Here is a 24,041-nt window from a genome sequence, read left to right on the forward strand (position 1 = left end):
TTTCATGGTGTATTTTATGGTTTGATAAGCTGGGACAAAGGTTCACCTATCTTATCGGCCAGAACATAAATTGGCAGATCGCTGCTTCACTGGCATGGCATTGCAATGGAAAATGTGTCGTCCCTCGGATAGATATTCAACGGCAGACCTGCCTGCTCAAATTAACTCTCAGACGATCCCAGAGTCACTTTTGACATCTTTCTTTTGCTTGGTTGTTTCCCTATACAGAACAAGGCTGTGGGATAGCATTATTGGCTGAGGGCACGGCTCTGCTGCTGATGCAATGCCGCCCCTCTGTGGGCGAGGACAGGAATTTGTCATTTGTTCAAGGTTCTGGCAATAGCTCATCTACTCTTTGCAACGGACACGGTGGGATCATTAACGTCCAACAGACAGGACGGCTGTTTAACAACCATCCGATGGACTGCACTAGCACTGATAAATATCCCTGCCTGTGGAACACTGGGATGATAGTTTATAGTTGTATCGGGATTCAAACTCGAACCCAGGCTAGACAGGTTGGAGGTGAGTGTGCCTCCTTCTATGCCATCCTGTCATCACTATGACAGTGGCCGAGTACCATAATCACCAGCATCCTGGCTGAATTTCTTATCCTGCCTTATCAACGAGTCACTGCATTTGTGGCACAGCCATGTTCCAAATAATGATACTGTATAAGACTTGTATCTAATTAGTTGTGTGTGTGTGTGTGGGGGGGGGGGAGAAGAGGTATGCTTATACATTGTAAGGCACAACAAACCCTGCTTCGTACATAAGTAGCAGCAGTTGCAGCATGACCTCCCTTTTTTCAGGTCACTCACCTGCATTGAGCACCACAAGGCTGCACTTCTTTTTGGATATTTTCATTTTCTGACGGTTCTCCAGTTTTTCCCAGTGTATCGGCAACAATGTCCATCAGCACGTGAAATTTCAGCTTTCTATGTAACCTGGAAGGTACCGCATATCAAACAGTCAGCGTTTTAGAATGAGCTTTATATATTATATGAGTTGATTATGAGAAACGAAGCCATTGTTTGTACATGAATAGGCAAGAAAATGTACCACCCCACCTGTCCCCCATTATTTGTTTATTTAGTTACAATGATTGATTGGCTGCCGGATAGCTATCATGTCTTGGAAGCATGGCTGTGCTGCTGATGCTATGTCTCTCTACCAGTACACTGGTACTCATTTCGCCGACCTTAGAAGGATGACAGGCTGAGTCAACCCCATCTGGTGTAAATTTGGTGGCCAACATAGATTGAACTCAGGACCCTAAGATCCCAAGCCAGCTACCCGAACCACAAAGCCAACACCCAAGCCAGCTACCCTAACTACGAAGCCAACACCCAAGCCAGCCACCCTAACCACGAAGCCAACTCCCAAGCCAGCCACCCTAACCATGAAGCCAGCCACCCTCACTTCTATGCCAACATCCAAGCCAGCCACCCTAACCACGGGCCAACACCCAAACCAGCCACTCTAACCACGAAGCCAACACCCAAGCCAGCTCCCCTAAATACGAAGCCAACATCCAAGCAAGCCACCCTAACCACAAAGTCAACTCCCAAGCCAGCCACCCTAACCACTAAGCCAACTCCCAAGCCAGCCACCCTAACCACTAAGCCAACTACCAAGCCAGCAACGATAACCACTAAGCCAACACCCAAGCCAGCCACCCTAACCACTAAGTCAACTCCCAAGCCAGCCACCCTAACCACTAAGCCAACTCCCAAGCCAGCAACGATAACCACTAAGCCAACTCCAAAGCCAGCCACCCTAACCACAGCCAACTCCAAAGCCAGCCACCCTAACCACGAAGCCAACACCCAACCCAGCTACCCGAACTACGAAGCCAACACCCAAGCCAGCCACCCTAACCACGAAGCCAACTCCCAAGCCAGCCACCCTAACCACGAAGCCAACACCCAAGCCAGCCACCATAACCACTAAGCCAACACCCAATCCAGCTACCCTAACTACTAAGCCAACATCCAAGCCAGCCACCCTAACCACTAAGCCAACACCTAAACCAACCACCCTAACCACGAAACCAACACCCAAGCCAGCCACCCTAACCACTAAACCAACTTCCAAGCCTGCCTCTCTAACCACTAAGCCACCTCACAAGCCAGCCACCCTATCCACTAAGCCAACTCCCAAGCCAGCCACCCTAACCACGAAGCCAACTCCCAAGCCAACCACCCTAACCACTAAGCCAACTACCAAGCCAGCTACCCTAACCACGAAGCCAACTCCCAAGCCAGCCACCCTAACCACTAAGCCAACTCCCAAGCCAGCCACCCTCACCATTAAGCCAACTCCCAAGCCAACCACCCTAACCACTAAGCCAACTACCAAGCCAGCGACGCTAACCACTAAGCCAACTCCCAAGCCAGCCACCCTAACCACGAAGCCAACTCCCAAGCCAACCACCCTAACCACTAAGCCAACTCCCAAGTCAACCACCCTAACCACTAAGCCAACTACCAAGCCAGCTACCCTAACCACTAAGCCAACTCCCAAGCCAGCCACCCTAACCACTAAGCCAACTCCCAAGCCAGCCACCCTAACCACTAAGCCAACTCCCAAGCCAGCCACCCTAACCACTAAGCCAACTCCCAAGCCAGCCACCCTAACCAAGAAGCCAACTCCCAAGCCAGCCACCCTAACCACTAAGCCAACTCCCAAGCCAGCCACCCTAACCACTAAGCCAACTCCCAAGCCAGCCACCCTAACCACTAAGCCAACTCCCAAGCCAGCCACCCTAACCACTAAGCCAACTCCCAAGCCAGCAACGATAACCACTAAGCCAACACCCAAGCCAGTCACCCTAACCACTAAGCCAACTACCAAGCCAGCCACCCTAACCACTAAGCCAACTCCCAAGCCTGCCACCCTAACCACTAAGCCAACACCCAATCCAGCTACCCTAACTACGAAGCCAACATCCAAGCCAGCCACCCTAACCACTAAGCCAACACCTAAACCAACCACCCTAACCACGAAACCAACACCCAAGCCAGCCACCCTAACCACTAAGCCAACTCCCAAGCCTGCCACCCTAACCACTAAGCCAACTCCCAAGCCAGCCACCCTAACCACTAAGCCAACTCCCAAGCCAGCCACCCTAACCACCAAGCCAGCCACCCTAACCACGAAGCCAACTCCCAAGCCAACCACCCTCACCATTAAGCCAACTTCCAAGCCAGCCACCCTCACCATTAAGCCAACTCCCAAGCCAGCCACCCTAACCACTAAGCCAACTTCCAAGCCAGCCACCCTCACCATTAAGCCAACTCCCAAGCCAGCCACCCTAACCACTAAGCCAACTCCCAAGCCAGCCACCCCTAACCACTAAGCCAACTCCCAAGCCAGCCACCCTAACCACTAAGCCAACTCCCAAGCCAGCCACCCTAACCACTAAGCCAACTCCCAAGCCAGCCACCCTAACCACTAAGCCAACTCCCAAGCCAGCCACCCTAACCACTAAGCCAACTCCCAAGCCAGCCACCCTAACCACTAAGCCAACTCCCAAGCCAGCCACCGTAACCACTAAGCCAACTCCCAAGGCAGCGACGATAACCACTAAGCCAACACCCAAGCCAGTCACCCTCACCACGAAGCCAACTACCAAGCCAGCCACCCTAACCACTAAGCCAACTCCGAAGCCTGCCACCCTACCCACTAAGCCAACACCCAATCCAGCTACCCTAACTACTAAGCCAACATCCAAGCCAGCCACCCTAACCACTAAGCCAACACCTAAACCAACCACCCTAACCACGAAACCAACACCCAAGCCAGCCACCCTAACCACTAAGCCAACTCCCAAGCCTGCCACCCTAACCACTAAGCCAACTCCCAAGCCAGCCACCCTAACCACTAAGCCAACTCCCAAGCCAGCCACCCTAACCACTAAGCCAACTACCAAGCCAGCAACGATAACCACTAAGCCAACACCCAAGCCAGCCACCCTAACCACTAAGTCAACTCCCAAGCCAGCCACCCTAACCACTAAGCCAACTCCCACGCCGGCCACCCTAACCACAAAGCCAACTCCAAAGCCAGCCACCCTAACCACAGCCAACTCCAAAGCCAGCCACCCTAAACACGGAGCCAACACCCAAGCCAGCTACCCGAACTACGAAGCCAACACCCAAGCCAGCCACCCTAACCACGAAGCCAACTCCCAAGCCAGCCACCCTAACCACGAAGCCAACACCCAAGCCAGCCACCATAACCACTAAGCCAACTCCCAAGCCAGCCACCCTAACCACGAAGCCAACATCCAAGCCAGCCACCCTAACCACTAAGCCAACACCTAAACCAACCACCCTAACCACGAAACCAACACCCAAGCCAGCCACCCTAACCACTAAGCCAACTCCCAAGCCTGCCACCCTAACCACTAAGCCAACTCCCAAGCCAGCCACCCTAACCACTAAGCCAACTCCCAAGCCAGCCACCCTAACCACGAAGCCAACTCCCAAGCCAACCACCCTAACCACTAAGCCAACTACCAAGCCAGCTACCCTAACCACGAAGCCAACTCCCAAGCCAGCCACCCTAACCACTAAGCCAACTCCCAAGCCAGCCACCCTCACCATTAAGCCAACTCCCAAGCCAACCACCCTAACCACTAAGCCAACTACCAAGCCAGCGACGCTAACCACTAAGCCAACTCCCAAGCCAGCCACCCTAACCACGAAGCCAACTCCCAAGCCAACCACCCTAACCACTAAGCCAACTCCCAAGTCAACCACCCTAACCACTAAGCCAACTACCAAGCCAGCTACCCTAACCACTAAGCCAACTCCCAAGCCAGCCACCCTAACCACTAAGCCAACTCCCAAGCCAGCCACCCTAACCACTAAGCCAACTCCCAAGCCAGCCACCCTAACCACTAAGCCAACTCCCAAGCCAGCCACCCTAACCACTAAGCCAACTCCCAAGCCAGCCACCCTAACCACTAAGCCAACTCCCAAGCCAGCCACCCTAACCACTAAGCCAACTCCCAAGCCAGCCACCCTAACCACTAAGCCAACTCCCAAGCCAGCCACCCTAACCACTAAGCCAACTCCCAAGCCAGCAACGATAACCACTAAGCCAACACCCAAGCCAGTCACCCTAACCACTAAGCCAACTACCAAGCCAGCCACCCTAACCACTAAGCCAACTCCCAAGCCTGCCACCCTAACCACTAAGCCAACACCCAATCCAGCTACCCTAACTACGAAGCCAACATCCAAGCCAGCCACCCTAACCACTAAGCTAACACCTAAACCAACCGCCCTAACCACGAAACCAACACCCAAGCCGGCCACCCTAACCACTAAGCCAACTCCCAAGCCTGCCACCCTAACCACTAAGCCAACTCCCAAGCCAGCCACCCTAACCACTAAGCCAACTCCCAAGCCAGCCACCCTAACCACCAAGCCAGCCACCCTAACCACGAAGCCAACTCCCAAGCCAACCACCCTCACCATTAAGCCAACTTCCAAGCCAGCCACCCTCACCATTAAGCCAACTCCCAAGCCAGCCACCCTAACCACTAAGCCAACTTCCAAGCCAGCCACCCTCACCATTAAGCCAACTCCCAAGCCAGCCACCCTAACCACTAAGCCAACTCCCAAGCCAGCCACCCTAACCACTAAGCCAACTCCCAAGCCAGCCACCCTAACCACTAAGCCAACTCCCAAGCCAGCCAGCCACCCTAACCACTAAGCCAACTCCCAAGCCAGCCACCCTAACCACTAAGCCAACTCCCAAGCCAGCCACCCCTAACCACTAAGCCAACTCCCAAGCCAGCCACCCTAACCACTAAGCCAACTCCCAAGCCAGCCACCCTAACCACTAAGCCAACTCCCAAGCCAGCAACGATAACCACTAAGCCAACACCCAAGCCAGTCACCCTCACCACTAAGCCAACTACCAAGCCAGCCACCCTAACCACTAAGCCAACTCCCAAGCCTGCCACCCTAACCACTAAGCCAACACCCAATCCAGCTACCCTAACTACGAAGCCAACATCCAAGCCCGCCACCCTAACCACTAAGCCACCACCTAAACCAACCACCCTAACCACGAAACCAACACCCAAGCCAGCCACCCTAACCACTAAGCCAACTCCCAAGCCTGCCACCCTAACCACGAAGCCAACTCCCAAGCCAGCCACCCTAACCACTAAGCCAACTCCCAAGCCAGCCACCCTAACCACCAAGCCAGCCACCCTAACCACGAAGCCAACTCCCAAGCCAACCACCCTAACCACGAAGCCAGCTACCCTAACCACTAAGCCAACTCCCAAGCCAGCCACCCTAACCACTAAGCCAACTCCCAAGCCAGCCACCCTCATCATTAAGCCAACTCCCAAGCCAACCACCCTAACCACTAAGCCAACTACCAAGCCAGCTACCCTAACCACTAAGCCAACTCCCAAGCCAGCCACCCTAACCACTAAGCCAACTTCCAAGCCAGCCACCCTCACCATTAAGCCAACTTCCAAGCCAGCCACCCTCACCATTAAGCCAACTCCCAAGCCAGCCACCCTAACCACTAAGCCAACTCCCAAGCCAGTCACCCTAACCACTAAGCCAACTCCCAAGCCAGCCACCCTAACCACTAACCCAACTCCCAAGCCGGCCACCCTAACGACTAAGCCAACTCCCAAGCCAGCCACCCTAACCACTAAGCCAACTCCCAAGCCAGCCACCCTAACCACTAAGCCAACTCCCAAGCCAGCAACGATAACCACTAAGCCAACACCCAAGCCAGTCACCCTAACCACTAAGCCAACTACCAAGCCAGCCACCCTAACCACTAAGCCAACTCCCAAGCCTGCCACCCTAACCACTAAGCCAACTCCCAAGCCAGCCACCCTACCCACTAAGCCAACTCCCAAGCCAGCCACCCTCACCATTAAGCCAACTCCCAAGCCAGCCACCCTAACCACTAAGCCAACTCCCAAGCCAGCCACCCTAACCACTAAGCCAACTCCCAAGCCAGCCACCCTAACCACTAAGCCAACTCCCAAGCCAGCCACCCTAACCACTAAGCCAACTCCCAAGCCAGCCACCCTAACCGCTAAGCCAACTCCCAAGCCAGCCACCCTAACCACTAAGCCAACTCCCAAGCCAGCCACCCTAACCACTAAGCCAACTCCCAAGCCAGCCACCCTAACCACCAAGCCAGCCACCCTAACCACGAAGCCAACTCCCAAGCCAACCACCCTAACCACTAAGCCAGCTACCCTAACCACTAAGCCAACTCCCAAGCCAGCCACACTAACCACTAACCCAACTCCGAAGCCAGCCACCCTAACCACTAAGCCAACTCCCAAGCCAGCCACCCTAACCGCTAAGCCAACTCCCAAGCCAGCCACCCTAACCACTAAGCCAACTCCCAAGCCAGCAACGATAACCACTAAGCCAACACCCAAGCCAGCCACCCTAACCACTAAGCCAACACCCAAGCCAGCCACCCTAATCACTAAGCCAACTCCCAAGCCAGCAACGATAACCACTAAGTCAACTCCCAAGCCAGTCACCCTAACCACTAAGCCAACACCCAAGCCAGCCAGCCACCCTAACCACAAAGCCAACTCCAAAGCCAGCCACCCTAACCACAAAGCCAACTCCAAAGCCAGCCACCCTAACCACGAAGCCAACACCCAAGCCAGCTACCCTAACGACTAAGCCAACACCCAAGCCAGCCACCCTAACCACGAAGCCAACTCCCAAGCCAGCCACCCTAACCACTCAGCCAACACCATACTTTGGCTTGCATGCAGTAAACAAGCCATTGTTTCTCTCCCACAATCCAAACCCGTGGTCCTTTATTCCGCTTTTCTCTCTCATGCGGAATTGCCTTTCCAGGTCTGTTCCATCCCGCTTTTCTGCGTCGTCCTTCAGCTTCAGCACAGTGGTTCATCGCCCTCCCTCCCCCCTCATTTTATTATTTATCCCTCAAATCCACCCATTATATTTTTGTATCCACAATACTATGTCCTTTCCTCAACCTCCATGTCGTGACTAATCTCATTGATATTTTTTGTCTCCCTTTTCAACTTATTCCTCAACTGTTCATTCATCCACCTGCCACTTCAGTCATTAAGCTCTTCCATGAGCTATAACATGTGTGGCATGAGAGTCAAAGCAGTGGTGATAGGAAGGGAAAAAAAGGTTTGTCTACAAGCTGAACATGTATTCTGTTGTCATCCAATTCTTGTACAGGCAGGACACCCGACTTGGTGTCCACTCTTTCAGATTATGTGCTTTCAGATGTAATTTTGAATGGTTGGCATGTTTCTCTGTTGACAATTTCAAGTTTAATGACAGAAGGCAATCCACTGGTTTATGAAACCCTATTGTGTAATTTTATGAACATATCAAACCTTTACTCCGCTTGAAAAGGATTTTTATACTTCCACCGACCAAGTTGCCCGAGCCATGATGTTTTCTTGTGTGTCCGTCCATCCGTCGGATGATAGGTTTTCGTTCCCGCGTTAACTCAAGGACGGCTGAAGGGATCAAAGTCAAACTTGGTACAATGATGTATAAGCATTTAAAGATGAACGGATTCGATTGTGGCGTCAAGAGGTCAGAGGTCCCTATAGGTAAATATTCTGTCACTGTGGCAACTGGTGAAGCAGTGATGGGATTTTGAGGTTGTTTGAGTTGTTGACACAGGGTTAACATATTTCCATTTGTTATTGACACGTATTAGTTAAACATACCTGTATTTACCGACTGGTTATTGGTTCACGAACGCCAGTCAGAGTGACCTCTATGTTCATTATGTCTGTGTGTCTGTTTGTTGGGTGGTCGCGAGACTACCAGTTTTCTCAGATTTTCCGTCTGTCTGTTTGTATGTAATGGACAGCTCTGGAGGCCAGAGGAGTCAACCGATTTTGATGAAACTTGACTGGTACGTTCATACCAGGATGGAGTTGTATGCTTTTGAGCACCGTTACTATGGATGCCACCGTTGCCGAGCAACGGACTTTGAAATTTTTGAAAAAAATCCGAAAAACTTTTTTAATATTTATTTTTCGAAAATCAAAAATCGGCCTCTGCGCTTTTATGCGCACTGTAATCAACCTCTTTGTCAAAAAATTTCAGCCCAATCTGTGAAAAACTATGACTTGTATGCAATTATATAGCGACCACCCATGTCGCCTACCGGCTTGTTGGGTGTGTCTGTCTGTCCAGAGCATAACTCCGTGGACTTTGGTCGGATCTTCATGAAACTTGGTTATGTGTTCAATGTCAACGTCTAGTGTTTTCCTGGATGAGGATGTGCTCCGCCCATTGTGGGCGGAGCCACGCCCAAAAAATAGCCATTTTAGGGGGGTAGTCAGATTGAAAATCTATCTTCTCCTCGGGAATTGACTGAACGGAATGGGTTCTTTGGTATTTGAATAGCAAAATGAATTATCTAAAACTTGTCTTTGTCCTATTTTTCATTTTCGTCCCAAGGTCAAGGTCACAAGGTCAAAAACTTAGAAATTGCGAATTTTGACATAAAAATCATACGACCGCCCAAACTTTGAGAGCAAGGATGGCAATATTTTTTATGCATAATCTTGAGGTCATTCCCCACCTAAAGTCTTGAAACCATTTTTCTCTATCTCAAACACCTTGCCCGTGGCGCCCCCTTCAAGTTTGTTTTTACGCTGATTTCATCAAAATATGGATAATCCGAGGAGAGCGAAATGCCATATCACCTATATGACGTTATATTGTTCCTGGAATATTCCGGAGGAAGTTTTGCACCAAAGGTCATAATCCTTGACCTTTGACCTTTAAAGGCCACAAAGGTGAAATTTTCAAAGTTGTGGGAATGTTTTCCTTCAGCATCTTTGAACAACTAAATAGCTGTTGCTTCGCTCGACATTTTCTGTAACCAACCAACCAACTAACCACCACTTTGGACCGGAAGTGGCCATTTCGTCCACCGCGCCTGCATCACTTTGACATGAAAGCATTCGATTGAGTGTAGTAATCGTAAAAGTATTGTATAATCAGTGATTTTATCTTCGTCCATCTCGCTGTCGTTTATTAAAGATGGGGAAGTTGTACGATACATTAAATATTGCTTCCTGACTAAAGCGGTGTAATGGCGGCGGTATCATTGGTGGTGTGATCACAACGGGAGACGTTTTTGTTGGTTTCTCCCTCTCAAGTATCAGTCACACATACAATATGCACCTACGTTTTAGTCGCGGTGCCGGCAACACTTTGAGTAAATTCCTTTCACGTTTGAGTTTCAAAGCGCCTCCTTGAACGTGACAAACTCCAAAACGCGCCGTCCGAGACGTCGTTCGTCCGCCACGTGGTTCACTTCACCATTAGTCGGGAGCAGCTTCCAAAAGGAAATTCTTGTTTATTTTGAATTAATTTCATCGTTTTTCTCTCACCGTGTTTGTCTGGAGTCAGAGGAAGTACCCAATCCGCTCTGAGGCTTCGCCTGGCAGGTGAGGCCGTGTAAATGATCTCGATGTGTGTGTGTGGTGTGCGTGTGGTGTGTGTGTGTGTGTGTGTGTGTGTGCACTGGCTGGCGCGAAGTGTGGGCCAAATTAACGGCGCTATATTCTCCGTTTTGTTTTCTCTCAGATGATCTTAGTTTCCCTGTTTCCCGCCAAATACACACTCCCCCCCCCCCCACATCAGATTCTTGGACTTCCCACTTGGCGTCCGTTTGTGAACGTTCTTCATGTTGTTTGTTCGTTTTGTTTGTTGTTGTTGTTTTTTTTACCGTCCTCGTGTGGTTGTTAAATGTGACCTCCGTTCGCGGTGTTTCAAATTAACCTCCATAGACTGCTAATGATTTACACGTGGTCGCAACCCCCTCCCCCCTTCACCCCTTCCCTCACCCCCCTCACCCCTCCCCCATCCGAACTGAAGTGCACAACGCACGTGGAAATGGCGCGTGCGGACTCTCTCCCCCTCTCTCCCTCTCCCCCCTCCCGGACACAGAGCTCCGTTGTTTTTCGCAGAAACCCGAGTCGGGTTTCATTTTTGCAGCGTTCGATTATCTGGCAAAAGCGAAGAACAGCGCGATGCTGAAGTGTTGCTAGCGCCTCGCCAGCTAAGGTGGTTGGAGGCTGCTTTCACCGTCTATCTCTACGTCCGTCCGTCCATTTATCCGTCCGTCCGTCCATCTATCCGTCCGTCCGTCCATCCATCCGTCCATCCATCCGTCCGTCCATCCATCCATCTATCCGTCCGTCCGTCCGTCCGTCCATCTATCCGTCTGTCCGTCCGTCCGTCCGTCCATCTATCCGTCCGTCCGTCCATCCATCTATCCGTCTATCCGTCCGTCTATCCGTCCGTCCATCCATCCATCTATCCGTCCGTCCGTCCGTCCATCTGTCCATCCGTCCGTCCATCTATCCGTCCGTCCGTCCATTATCCGTCCGTCCGTCCGTCCATCCGTCCGTTCGTCCGTCCGTCCGTCCATCTATCCGTCCGTCCGTCCATCTATCCGTCCGTCCATCCATTTATCCGTCCGTCCATTTATCCGTCCGTCCATCTATCTGTCCGTCCATCTATCCGTCCGTCCATCCATTTATCCGTCCGTCCATTTATCCGTCCGTCCATCTATCTGTCCGTCCATCTATCTGTCCGTCCATCTATCTGTCCGTCCATCTATCTGTCCGTCCATCTATCTGTCCGTCCATCTATCTGTCCGTCCATCTATCTGTCCGTCCATCTATCTGTCCGTCCATCTATCTGTCCGTCCATCTATCTGTCCGTCCATCTATCTGTCCGTCCATCTATCTGTCCGTCCATCTATCTGTCCGTCCATCTATCTGTCCGTCCATCTATCTGTCCGTCCATCTATCTGTCCGTCCATCTATCTGTCCGTCCATCTATCTGTCCGTCCATCTATCTGTCCGTCCATCTATCTGTCCGTCCATCTATCTGTCCGTCCATCTATCTGTCCGTCCATCTATCTGTCCGTCCATCTATCTGTCCGTCCATCTATCTGTCCGTCCATCTATCTGTCCGTCCATCTATCTGTCCGTCCATCTATCTTTCCGTCCGTCCGTCCATCTATCCGTCTGTCCGTCCGTCCGTCCATCCGTCCGTCCATCCATCTATCCATCTATCCGTCCGTCCATCTATCCGTCTGTCCGTCCGTCCGTCCATCTATCCGTCTGTCCGTCCGTCCGTCCATCTATCCGTCTGTCCGTCCGTCCGTCCATCTATCCGTCTGTCCGTCCGTCCGTCCATCTATCCGTCTGTCCGTCCGTCCGTCCATCTATCCGTCTGTCCGTCCGTCCGTCCATCTATCCGTCTGTCCGTCCGTCCGTCCATCTATCCGTCCGTCCGTCCATCCATCTGTCCGTCCGTCCGTCCATCTATCCGTCCGTCCGTCCATTTATCCGTCCGTCCGTCTGTCCGTCCGTCCATCTATCCGTCCATCTATCCGTCCGTCCGTCCGTCCATCTATCCGTCCGTCCATCTATCCATCCGTCCGTCCGTCCGTCCATCCATCTATTCGTCCATCTATCCGTCCGTCCATCTATCCGTCCGTCCGTCCATCCATCTATCCGTCCGTCTGTCCGTCCATCTATCCGTCTGTCCGTCCGTCCATCTATCCGTCCGTCCGTCCATCTATCCGTCCGTCCGTCCATCTATCCGTCCGTCCGTCCATTTATCCGTCCGTCCGTCCATCTATCCGTCCGTCCGTCCATCCATCCGTCCATCCATCCGTCCGTCCATCCATCCATCTATCCGTCCGTCCGTCCGTCCGTCCGTCCATCTATCCGTCCGTCCGTCCATCCATCTATCCGTCTATCCGTCCGTCCATCCATCTATCCGTCCGTCCGTCCGTCCATCTGTCCGTCCGTCCGTCCATCTATCCGTCCGTCCGTCCATCTATCCGTCCGTCCGTCCGTCCATCCGTCCGTTCGTCTGTCCGTCCGTCCATCTATCCGTCCGTCCGTCCATCTATCCGTCCGTCCATCCATTTATCCGTCCGTCCATTTATCCGTCCGTCCATCTATCTGTCCGTCCATCTATCTGTCCGTCCATCTATCTGTCCGTCCATCTATCTGTCCGTCCATCTATCTGTCCGTCCATCTATCTGTCCGTCCATCTATCTGTCCGTCCATCTATCTGTCCGTCCATCTATCTGTCCGTCCATCTATCTGTCCGTCCATCTATCTGTCCGTCCATCTATCTGTCCGTCCATCTATCTGTCCGTCCATCTATCTGTCCGTCCATCTATCTGTCCGTCCATCTATCTGTCCGTCCATCTATCTGTCCGTCCATCTATCTGTCCGTCCATCTATCTGTCCGTCCATCTATCTGTCCGTCCATCTATCTGTCCGTCCATCTATCTGTCCGTCCATCTATCTGTCCGTCCATCTATCTGTCCGTCCATCTATCTGTCCGTCCATCTATCTGTCCGTCCATCTATCTGTCCGTCCATCTATCTGTCCGTCCATCTATCTTTCCGTCCATCCGTCCGTCCATCCATCTATCCGTCCGTCCGTCCGTCCGTCCATCTATCCGTCCGTCCGTCCGTCCGTCCATCTATCCGTCTGTCCGTCCGTCCGTCCATCTATCCGTCTGTCCGTCCGTCCGTCCATCTATCCGTCTGTCCGTCCGTCCGTCCATCTATCCGTCTGTCCGTCCGTCCGTCCATCTATCCGTCTGTCCGTCCGTCCGTCCATCTATCCGTCTGTCCGTCCGTCCGTCCATCTATCCGTCTGTCCGTCCGTCCGTCCATCTATCCGTCTGTCCGTCCGTCCGTCCATCTATCCGTCCGTCCGTCCGTCCGTCCATCCATCTGTCCGTCCGTCCGTCCATCTATCCGTCCGTCCGTCCATTTATCCGTCCGTCCGTCTGTCCGTCCGTCCATCTATCCGTCCATCTATCCGTCCGTCCGTCCGTCCATCTATCCGTCCGTCCATCTATCCATCCGTCCGTCCGTCCGTCCATCCATCTATTCGTCCATCTATCCGTCCGTCCATCTATCCGTCCGTCCGTCCATCCATCTATCCGTCCGTCTGTCCGTCCATCTATCCGTCTGTCCGTCCGTCCGTCCGTCCATCTATCCGTCCGTCCGTCCATCTATCCGTCTGTCCGTCCATTTATCCGTCCATCCGTCTGTCCGTCCATCCATCTATCCGTCTGTCCGTCCATCCATCTATCCGTCTGTCCGTCCATCCATCTATCCGTCCGTCCGTCCATCCATCTATCCGTCCGTCCATCTATCCGTCCGTCCGTCCATTTATCCGTCCGTCTGTCCGTCCGTCTGTCCGTCCGTCCATCTATCCGTCCGTCCATCTGTCCGTCCGTCCGTCCATCTATCCGTCCGTCCGTCCATTTATCCGTCCGTCCGTCCATTTATCCGTCCATCCGTCTGTCCGTCCGTCCATCTATCCGTCCGTCCATCCATCTATCCGTCCGTCCGTCCATCTATCCGTCCGTCCATCTATCCGTCCGTCCATCCATCTATCCGTCTGTCCGTCCGTCCATGTATCCGTTCGTCCGTCCATCTATCCGTCCGTCCGTCCATCTATCCGTCCGTCCGTCCATCTATCCGTCCGTCCGTCCATCTATCCGTCCGTCCGTCCATCTATCCGTCCGTCCATCTATCCGTCCGTCCATCTATCCGTCCGTCCATCTATCCGTCCGTCCATCCATCTATCCGTCCGTCCGTCCATCTATCCATCCGTCCGTCCGTCCATCTATCCATCCGTCCGTCCGTCCATCTATCCGTCCATCTATCTATCCGTCCGTCCATCTATCCGTCCGTCCATCCATCTATCCGTCCGTCCGTCCATCTGTCCGTCCGTCCGTCCGTCCATCTATCCGTCCGTCCATCCGTCCGTCCGTCCGTCCGTCCGTCCGTCCGTCCGTCCGTCCGTCCGTCCGTCCGTCCATCTATCCGTCCGTCCGTCCATTTATCCGTCCGTCCATCTATCTGTCCGTCCATCTATCTGTCCGTCCATCTATCCGTCCGTCCATCTATCCGTCCGTCCATCTATCCGTCCGTCCGTCCATCTGTCCGTCCGTCCGTCCATCTATCCGTCCGTCCGTCCATCTATCCGTCCGTCCGTCCATCTATCCGTCCGTCCATCTATCCGTCCGTCCGTCCATCTATCCGTCTGTCCGTCCGTCCGTCCGTCCGTCTATCCGTCTGTCCGTCCGTCCGTCCGTCCATCTATCCGTCTGTCCATCCGTCCGTCCATCTATCCGTCTGTCCGTCCATCCATCTATCCGTCCGTCCGTCCGTCCATCCATCTATCCGTCCGTCCGTCCATTTATCCGTCCGTCCATTTATCCGTCCGTCCATTTATCCGTCCGTCCGTCTGTCCGTCCGTCCATCTATCCGTCCATCTATCCGTCCGTCCGTCCATCTATCCGTCCGTCCATCTGTCCGTCCGTCCGTCCATCTATCCGTCCGTCCGTCCATTTATCCGTCCGTCCGTCCATTTATCCGTCCATCCGTCTGTCCGTCCGTCCATCTGTCCGTCCATCCATCCATCTATCCGTCCGTCCGTCCATCTATCTGTCCGTCCATCCATCTATCCGTCCGTCCATCTATCCGTCCGTCCGTCCATCTATCCGTCCGTCTATCCGTCCGTCCGTCCATCTGTCCGTCCGTCTATCCGTCCGTCCGTCCGTCTATCCGTCCGTCCGTCCGTCTATCCGTCCGTCCGTCCATCTATCCGTCTGTCCGTCCATCTATCCGTCCGTCCGTCCATCTATCCGTCCGTCCGTCCGTCCATCTATCCGTCCGTCCGTCTATCCGTCCGTCCGTCCGTCCGTCCATCTATCCATCCTTCCATCTATCCATCCGTCCGTCCGTCCATCTATCCGTCCGTCCGTCCATCTATCCGTCCGTCGGTCTGTGTCCATCCGTCCGTCTATCCGTCCGTCCGTCTGTGTCCATCCGTCCGTCCATCCGTCTGTCTGTGTGTCCATCCGTCTATGGTCGTAGTTCATGAACTGGTCACCCTAAAAAGGCGGAGTTGTTACATGTTTTTCAAAACATCCACTTTCCACTTTGACTACAGACCAGAAAAACCACAGATATCTAGATATCTTAGTATAAGAAGAAAGGTAATTTTGTCTAGTTTAATGTGGAAAAAACATAAATAAACTAGAGGGGGAGCACTCGGGAGAGTGAAAAACCTCCGCCGCCAATACTGCTGGGTCATTTAAGTGAACCTGATATCCTATTCATTGTAGTTCAAAACAGATCAGACTCCACTGAACTACGATTGAATAAACTAAACTAGATCGACGCGCATGTAGAAATGGCCAAAAAATAAAATCGAAATTTTTTTGGAAAAAAGTTGCAAATTTTTTTTTTCCTCTAACAAATTTAGTTTTTTTTTGGTTGGAAATCACTTAAAACGTGTAGAAATGCAAAAAATATATATATATATATATTTTTTTTTTCAAAATGGCCACCATAGCGGGCCATATTGGACTTTGGACAAAGTCCAAAATCTAATGGCATGATCCTTGGACCATACCTAATCCCCCCCACCAAGTTTCGTCGAAATCCGTCCAGGAGTTTTTCCGTAATACTGTTCACAAACAAACAAACAGACAGGGGTGAAAACAGTAACCTCCGTCCATCTTCGATGGCAGAGGTTAACTCGAGGGGGAGCACTCGGGAGAGTGCAAAACCTCCGCCGCCAATACTGCTGGGTCACTCCAGATAACCTTTATCTTATTCATTAAATATGATGTCAACGGTGCTGACAGTTATAGTTTTTCTCCAACATTTTTTTTTTGGGGGGGGGGGGGGGTTGGAAATCACTTGAAACATGTAGAAATACAAAAAAAAGAAATCGAAATTTTGTCGAAAAAAAAAAAAGTTGCAAAAATTTTTTTTGTCTAAATTTTTTTTGGGGGGGGGGTTGGAAATCACTTAAAACATGTAGAAATGCAAAAAAATTAAAAAAAAATTCTCTAACTTTTTTTTTTGGGGGGGAACCAAGTCCAAAATCTAATGGCATGATCCTTGGACCATACCTAACCCCCCACCAAGTTTTTCGTCGAAATCCGTCGAGGAGTTTTTCCGTAATACTGTTCACAAACAAACAAACAAACAGAAAGGGGTGAAAACAGTAACCTCCGATCTTCGATGGCGGAGGTTAAAAATGTCTAATAGTTTTTGTGTAACAGGCAAATAAGTGATACAAGTCAGGGGTGGAGTAAACAGGCGGAGGCGGCGGATGTGGCGAGTCAAATTTGGGATAAACTGAATTTATTTCAATCAATAAGCTTTAATCTAATCTATTTTGTTATTTTTTAGGTGAGTAACACTTGGGAGTTGCTGTTGCATGATGCAAAATTGATTATTCAACTCATTATTATTCAGCAAACCCTGACCAATATGTACAAACTCCTAAAAGAGATCTAGTAAATATCTTTACATAGTTATGTATCTAGCAGATTCTCAGGATTAATTTTCCACTTGAATTGTCCAAAACAGCCAAAGGATAACTGATCCACATCCATTTTACTCAGAAAGGGTGAATTCGAGATAAACGTGAAAATGTGTTTTCCTTGTAATGCATTATCCATTAAAGTTCATAATTAACAATATCATATTCACCGTTAATTAGTGGTTTTTTGCTAATTTTTTTCACACAAGTGCATGTTGCTTGGTGATGTCTATCAACACAGAGAAAACTGAAAAATTGAATATTTTGACCCTGTAATGCAAATGATGACCAGTTCATGAACTATGACCCTATCCGTCCATCCGTCCATCTATCCATCCGTCCGTCCATCTATCCGTCCGTCCGTCTATCTGTGTGTCTGTCTGTCCGTCTATCCATCCGTCTGTGAACAGACGATCTTAAAATGTGGACGGATTCGGATGAAACCTGGTGTGTGTGTGTGTGTGTGTGTGTGTGTGTGTGTGTGTGTGTGCGTGTGTGCGTGTGTGCGTGTGTGCGTGTGTGCGTGCGTGCGTGCGTGCGTGCGTGTGCGTGTGCGTGCGTGTGTGCGTGTGTGCGTGTGTGCGCGTGCGCGTGCGCGCGTGCGCGCGTGCGTGCGACAAAGACAAAATGATTGGGTTTTGGTGAAGATCCGGATCCGGGATCCTTGAACTTTTGAAGTGATTCTTCACCTTTGAGTGATGTTGCTAAAACGAGAGAGTTGTGCACGAGTTATGATCAAACTTTGGTGCATCGGTTGATTGGGTGACAGGAACAAGCAGATTCGATTTTAGTTCACGTCGGGATCCAGATTGAGCCCATCAATTGGGATGCAAAACGTAACCGGTTCATCCTGGTGGAGGGATGTGCTCTCCGTGTGCATGTATCCAAATTGTACAAGCCTTCATTTGTTCCGCTGTGGATACAGCTCAGACATTGTACAAGTGACCTCCCATGACCAAAGTTTGTTCGTGTTTCGTTGAATTTCAATTTCCAGAAGTGACTGTTTAAATTTGAACAAACGCTTCAACCTTTCACTTCACTTCAAATAATAAGTCGTACAGACTAGGAAAACTGATGATGGAGACGTAATGACTTTAAAATTCATTAGATTCATGTTTTTACACAACAATGTGTCATGGCTCTGAGCTCGATGTAATTGAAGGAACTGACGTCAATTTTATAATTCCAGACTCCAAAAACGGTGCCATGGCGGTGGGAGCCGTTGATTCCAAGGCAGAGTTGACCGCCCTCTTGGACCAGTGGGAACGACAGAAAGGGAGTGGTACCAACCCGGTACCTGTTCTTACAAGGTCTGTTCAATATTCCTCGTTCAACGGTTCAATCATCGATTGGATTTGTGTTTCCGTTTCTGATGGTTTGGCAACAAATTGTGTGATCTTGTTAATAATGACACCTTCAAACAACGGTGCACGGTATATAGTAATCATTGGCCAAGCATGCGTTGGAAGCGGCATCCTTCGTGGAGTGAGGTTGTCGCCGGTAATCCGAGTGTTTTCACAAACGAGTATTGTGGATGTTTTCAAGATGTCTCGGCAGTTTAGCGGATCCTTTGCCTATCACTTCTGTACATTGTGGATACAAACTGGTTTGTTTCTTTTAGTATTGAGATTTCCAACCTTTCTCATGCATTAAATTTATTTTTGCTCATTTATAGATAAATAAAAAAATAACTTTAATTTGTATCGAAAACAACTTCACTGCTTCGGTTGGCTGGCGCATACAGGATGAGAATGTAACAATCCCATGCTAAATGGCACTTCACTATGACCTACCTGTGAGCATCAGGATCTGCTTTGGACAGTCTGTGCATCATACCTGAGGTTTATCCTTCTCCTGAATTTATCCTTCCCCCCATTCATTTAACCCCAACCTTCAGACTGTCCCTCGTACAAGACCATAACCCTCAAGTTATTATGTGATGGATTAAATCGATTAAGTGTTGTCATCGTCGTGTATTTTCACAGGAAGCATGCATGTATGAATCCGACGACTTGCTTTGTTTATTTCTGCATGCACAGCCACAGTATGTTAATCTACATTTGTGATGTCATTTGTTAGTAGCCATTTAAGATGTTTGGCTGTTTCCATGAGGTGTAGTATAATTGAGTGTTGTAATAATGAACAAATGATTTACACTGATTGGAACTGCTCATTGTGTTGAAAATCCTTTATACCACTGCTACTCAAAGTGGTGGTACGCGGACCGGTGCCGGAACGCGAGTCATCGACTGCCGGTCCGCGGCGAGTTTCCAGTTTCACATTATCATCATGTATAAAATGAAAATGTATAAAATCTTGAAAAATAATATATTTAAGCCGACAAATTCAAAATATGAGAGAGAGAAGTCTGTCAACATTGGAAGTTATACCAGAACCGAACGTGAAGGTAATATTGTTACGAATTGGAAGATTACTGCACTCAACATTCAGGTCCTTGTACAGGGGTGCAAATTAACATTTTTATCCACCAGCCAGCAGGACCGGTGACTAGTATAGAAAAAGTTACCGGCCCAGCAGAATTTCTACCGGCCCGATTAAAATAAAGACAAAAGTCACAAATTTGATATCAAACACTTTTAATATAATTACATGAGTGAGTTTGGATGAGTGAGTTTGATGGATGAGGTTGGTTGGATGAGTGAGTTTAATGGAGGAGGTTTGCAGAATGAGTGAGTTTGATGGAGGAGGTTGGATAAGTGAGTTGGGTGGATGAGTGAGATGGATGGATGAGTGAGTTTGGGTGGGGGTGGGGGAGATGATGTAGGGAAGAGGAGGTTGTGGGTGATGGGGGGGGGGAGGGACCTTTTGTGTGGGTGATGGGGGGGGGTTGTGAGTAGTGCTGGGGGGACATTTTTGTGGTTGTGGGGGTGGTTGTAGCTGATGGGGGGGGGGTTGTGGGTGATGGACAATGGTGGGGGTACTACTCGTCCACCCAACATCACATATAAACTCACTCATCCACCTAACCTCACCCATCAAACTCACTCATTCACCCAAACTTACCCATCAAACTCACTCATTAACCCAACCTCACCCATCAAACTCACTCATTCGCCCAACCTCACCTATCAAACTCACTCATTCACCCAACCTCATCCATCAAACTCACTCATTCACCCAACCTCATCCATCAAACTCGCTCTTTCATGTAACCTCACTCATCTAACTCACTCATTGACCCAAAAGCCTCATCAAATTCACTCATTCACCTAACCTCACCCATGAAACTCTCATTCACCAAAATTCACTCATTTAACCAACCTGGGCATGAGAAAATGCGTCCAAACCGTGCCAAACCGTCAAATCTCACGCAATCACGCGTGATTTGGAATGAGATGAAAGCAGACAAAATGGCCGCCGCAGAATTACCGGTGATTTCTGCGGACAAAAACAGTAGTTCTAATTGAGAAAACTAGTAGAGAAGCTCGTACAAATTGTACAAAATAACAGGAATCACCGGTGATTCGCCAGCCGGGCAGGTAAGGCAGTATTGTGTACCCGCCCAGCACAAAAGTTAGGCGCCATTGGCGACCGGGCGGCCATTAATTTGCACCCCTGTTATAGAACAGTTATATCGGTAAGTACGTGTTTCTAGTGAGGGTCCCATCCCTAGTCGAATGGGAATTAAATGTTCATGCGCTGCGGAGTTATTTTGATAGTCAGGGTTTTCTTTTACATTTTTACATCACTTACAACTACAACAACACCTTCGCTCCATCCTGACGCCATAACGCTCGTGGTGGGCGGAGTTCAAGAAGGACTTGGCATCTCTCTCGCCCAATCCGAGAGATGCGAGCGAGTTTGCCGTCGGTCGGCCAATGAGAAGCCAACGCAGGACAATGTTACTCTTCCTGTTTGGGGGGCGGTCCGCCATGACGCCCACCACGCCCCCCCCCCCGATCCAATCAGCGGACTTGGCACCCCTTTTGGCCAATCACGTGGGCGACGAGCGCATTTGCGCGCCAAAACCGTCCAGTGAGGGAGAGCGGGTCGGAGGAGGCGGCTCCTCCCCTCTGGAGAAGGAGTGAATTATAATTGTTCGGCATGATCAGACTAGAGAAGAGTTGGTTTTGGTCTGCCGAATCATCCCGGATCACCTGGCCTTGCCTGCTGGCGCTCGCTGCTTCGTCCGCGCTCGCGCTGGTTGGCATCCGCCCTTCATCCTCCGTCTCGGGTACTTGGAGTGGCATTGTGGTTGCGGGTTCGAGTCCCACCAGTCCCAGACATCGAAGACCACACAAGGTGGACAGGTCCAAGATAGCTCTGGTTTCCAGCTCATTTTCCCTCGAGCTGGGAATCTTCAATAAAGATCCTACGGAGTCCATTTCTTTGGGTGTGTCTGTCTGTGTGCGGGCCTGTCTTGTCAAGTAGAATTGTGAAGTGCTTTTGCTTGTACATTATTTACATTTCATATTCGGTGGTAATCTGCTCTTTGTCTCCCTTCCCGGTTTTTGCCAATTGTTGAAATAAATACCCCTCTTGTTAAATGTATCGGCTCGTTTCTGTGTTTCTATCATTGGTTTGCCACGCTGCGAACGGGAACTAGGAGGCCTCATTGTTGCCGTAATCGTGCAATCGGCCCGCCAGTAATCTGGTACTCTCCACTCGAGGTACGGCTCGGATCCGGCTCGGTAACGGCCCGGATCGCGCAGATTCTGCCGAGGGTGAATTTCCCCAGTAGTTTGGACGATGTGGGTATTTAGGTAAATTTAAATTGGCAATCGACCCTATCCCACGTGGTCGACCTATTGGCGATCTTCGGTCTGATAAGGGACCCGTCGCAGGCCTTGCATTTTCAAAATCGGACGGGGCTGATAAATAGGCCTCGTCATGTGGGGTGAGGGGCTGATTTTTGCCCACGGCGCTGATTTTAAAATTGCTTCAAAATCTTGTGAATTAGTTTTTGTAAATTGTTTTAACATGTGGTCCAAATTGACCAATGTCCGTACAAACTGAACTGCCAAAGAATCTGAATAAACTGAGCCTAATACTAACTATGTAATTTCAAAATGTACCTTAAACGGCCCTTCTTGGGGCCAAACACAAAGTTCTGAGAAAAAGAACTTTCTGCTCAAGCACAGTACTTTCCCACAATCATTTTCATTTAAAATTATTAGAACTAAGTTGTCTTTGTTGTTGTGGATTATTACCTGTAATGACAAATGTTCTGACAATTTGCATGAATGATGTGCCGGTACCATACATTACATGTATGCCATTGAACTGGGACCATTCAAGTATTACGTACACATGTCCAACCCATTTCTCTCTCCCCCTGGACTAGCCCACTGTGTTCAACGTATACATGGGGATAAATCTTGACTTTTCACTGCCATTAACTTGTCTTGCAGGTTGTACTTGATTGTCCACACCTGGATCCACCAGTAACATAGTAATAATGTCAAAAGATTTATTCTCGTAACAAATTTAAAACTTTATTCCCTGCAAAGCTGAATGACCAAAAAAAAAATCTGAAGTCACAAATTTAATGAGTTTATTGATGCATTTCTGTCTCAACAAAAGTAATTTATCTGCAAGTATCTCTCTCTCTCCAGTCCAATAACATAACAGATACATGTGTTCAGTACATTCTGCCAAATACTAATTAACTTTAGTAGGTTTAGTATTGATGTAAATCTTCAGGCAGAAACCCCCAAAAGTCACTATCATCAGATCAGACTCATCAGATAATTGTGAAAGAGATTCATCCCCTGAGCTACCTGAAGATAAGTCCAACACAACAGTATTCTCATCATCTGTGGAGATGGCTTCAACCATGTCAGTGTCCATTCCTTGCGTCCAAAAGGAGACCAATGGTGTTGAACAAAGGTGTTTTGTTTTGCCAAACAGGTAATCTTAGCTTCTTCTTTTTTTTTCTTTTAACAAAAAAAAAAAAAAAAATTCTTCACAGCTTCATTTTACGGGGCCGATAAAAAGACCCCCTGAAAATCGATCACGGGGGCGAGGCCGATCGGCCCCGTCAAAATGCAAGCCCTGCCGTCGGCTCCGGAGTTATCCGGGATGACGACCTATAAATTCTGGGTGTTCGGTGGAGCCGACTCTACTGTTCCACCTAGCGGTCGTGCTCGCTACCGTAACTCGGCCCCACAACAACATAATGTGAATTTCAGTGGACTGTTCCAGTTCCTCGGCTTCCCCAAACGTTCCAATTTCTTCTTGGCTGAACCACCGTTCACCTTCCTCAAACATGCTTGGGGTGGGCTGGCTTTCCTGGCCTGGCAGAGATCCTGCCCAGAAAGGGGTGGACCCATGAAGGACCTTTCCAATCGGGAGTCTTGGTATTTCATTATAATTTCACGCGCATTGAATGTGGTACTGAGGTAAAGGTTGGAAAATAACATAGGTTTAATGGAAATATTGATTTTTGAAGCTAATTATCACTAGAGGTTGTTTAATTACCTTTTGTTTAGAATTTTATTGTATTGTTCATTTTTTATATTCTATATGCACTGATTCTACTATATACAGTTAGAATGTTAGCTCAAATATTACAAATAGGCATTATTTCAGTCCATCATTCCAGGGTTATGGAATTATATTAATTCTTTTTATCTCTAATTTACAGATGACGAAG

General features: G+C 49.7%; 1 protein-coding gene across 3 annotated transcripts in view; it reads left to right on the plus strand.

Moving 5' to 3' along the window:
* The first annotated feature begins 10,285 nt into the window (after positions 1-10,285).
* DCAF1 (DDB1 and CUL4 associated factor 1) overlaps positions 10,286-24,041 on the plus strand; it is an 80,911-nt gene continuing 67,155 nt past the window's right edge. Inside the window, exons 1-2 of one of the 3 annotated variants that reach the window (XM_085863939.1) lie at positions 10,286-10,477; positions 18,615-18,735. In XM_085863939.1, coding sequence (XP_085720065.1) covers positions 18,632-18,735 — 104 coding nt within the window. In that variant the 5' untranslated portion in view covers positions 10,286-10,477; positions 18,615-18,631. Of the gene's footprint in view, positions 10,478-10,902; positions 11,097-18,614; positions 18,736-24,041 lie in introns of those variants that run through there. The other 2 variants (XM_085863940.1, XM_085863941.1) reach the window with 2 other exon arrangements.

The sequence above is a fragment of the Eptatretus burgeri genome, chromosome 18 (genome assembly GCF_056783735.1).
Source record: "Eptatretus burgeri isolate ZD-2024b chromosome 18, Ebu_testis_v1, whole genome shotgun sequence".
NCBI classification, from domain to species: Eukaryota; Metazoa; Chordata; class Myxini; order Myxiniformes; family Myxinidae; genus Eptatretus; species Eptatretus burgeri.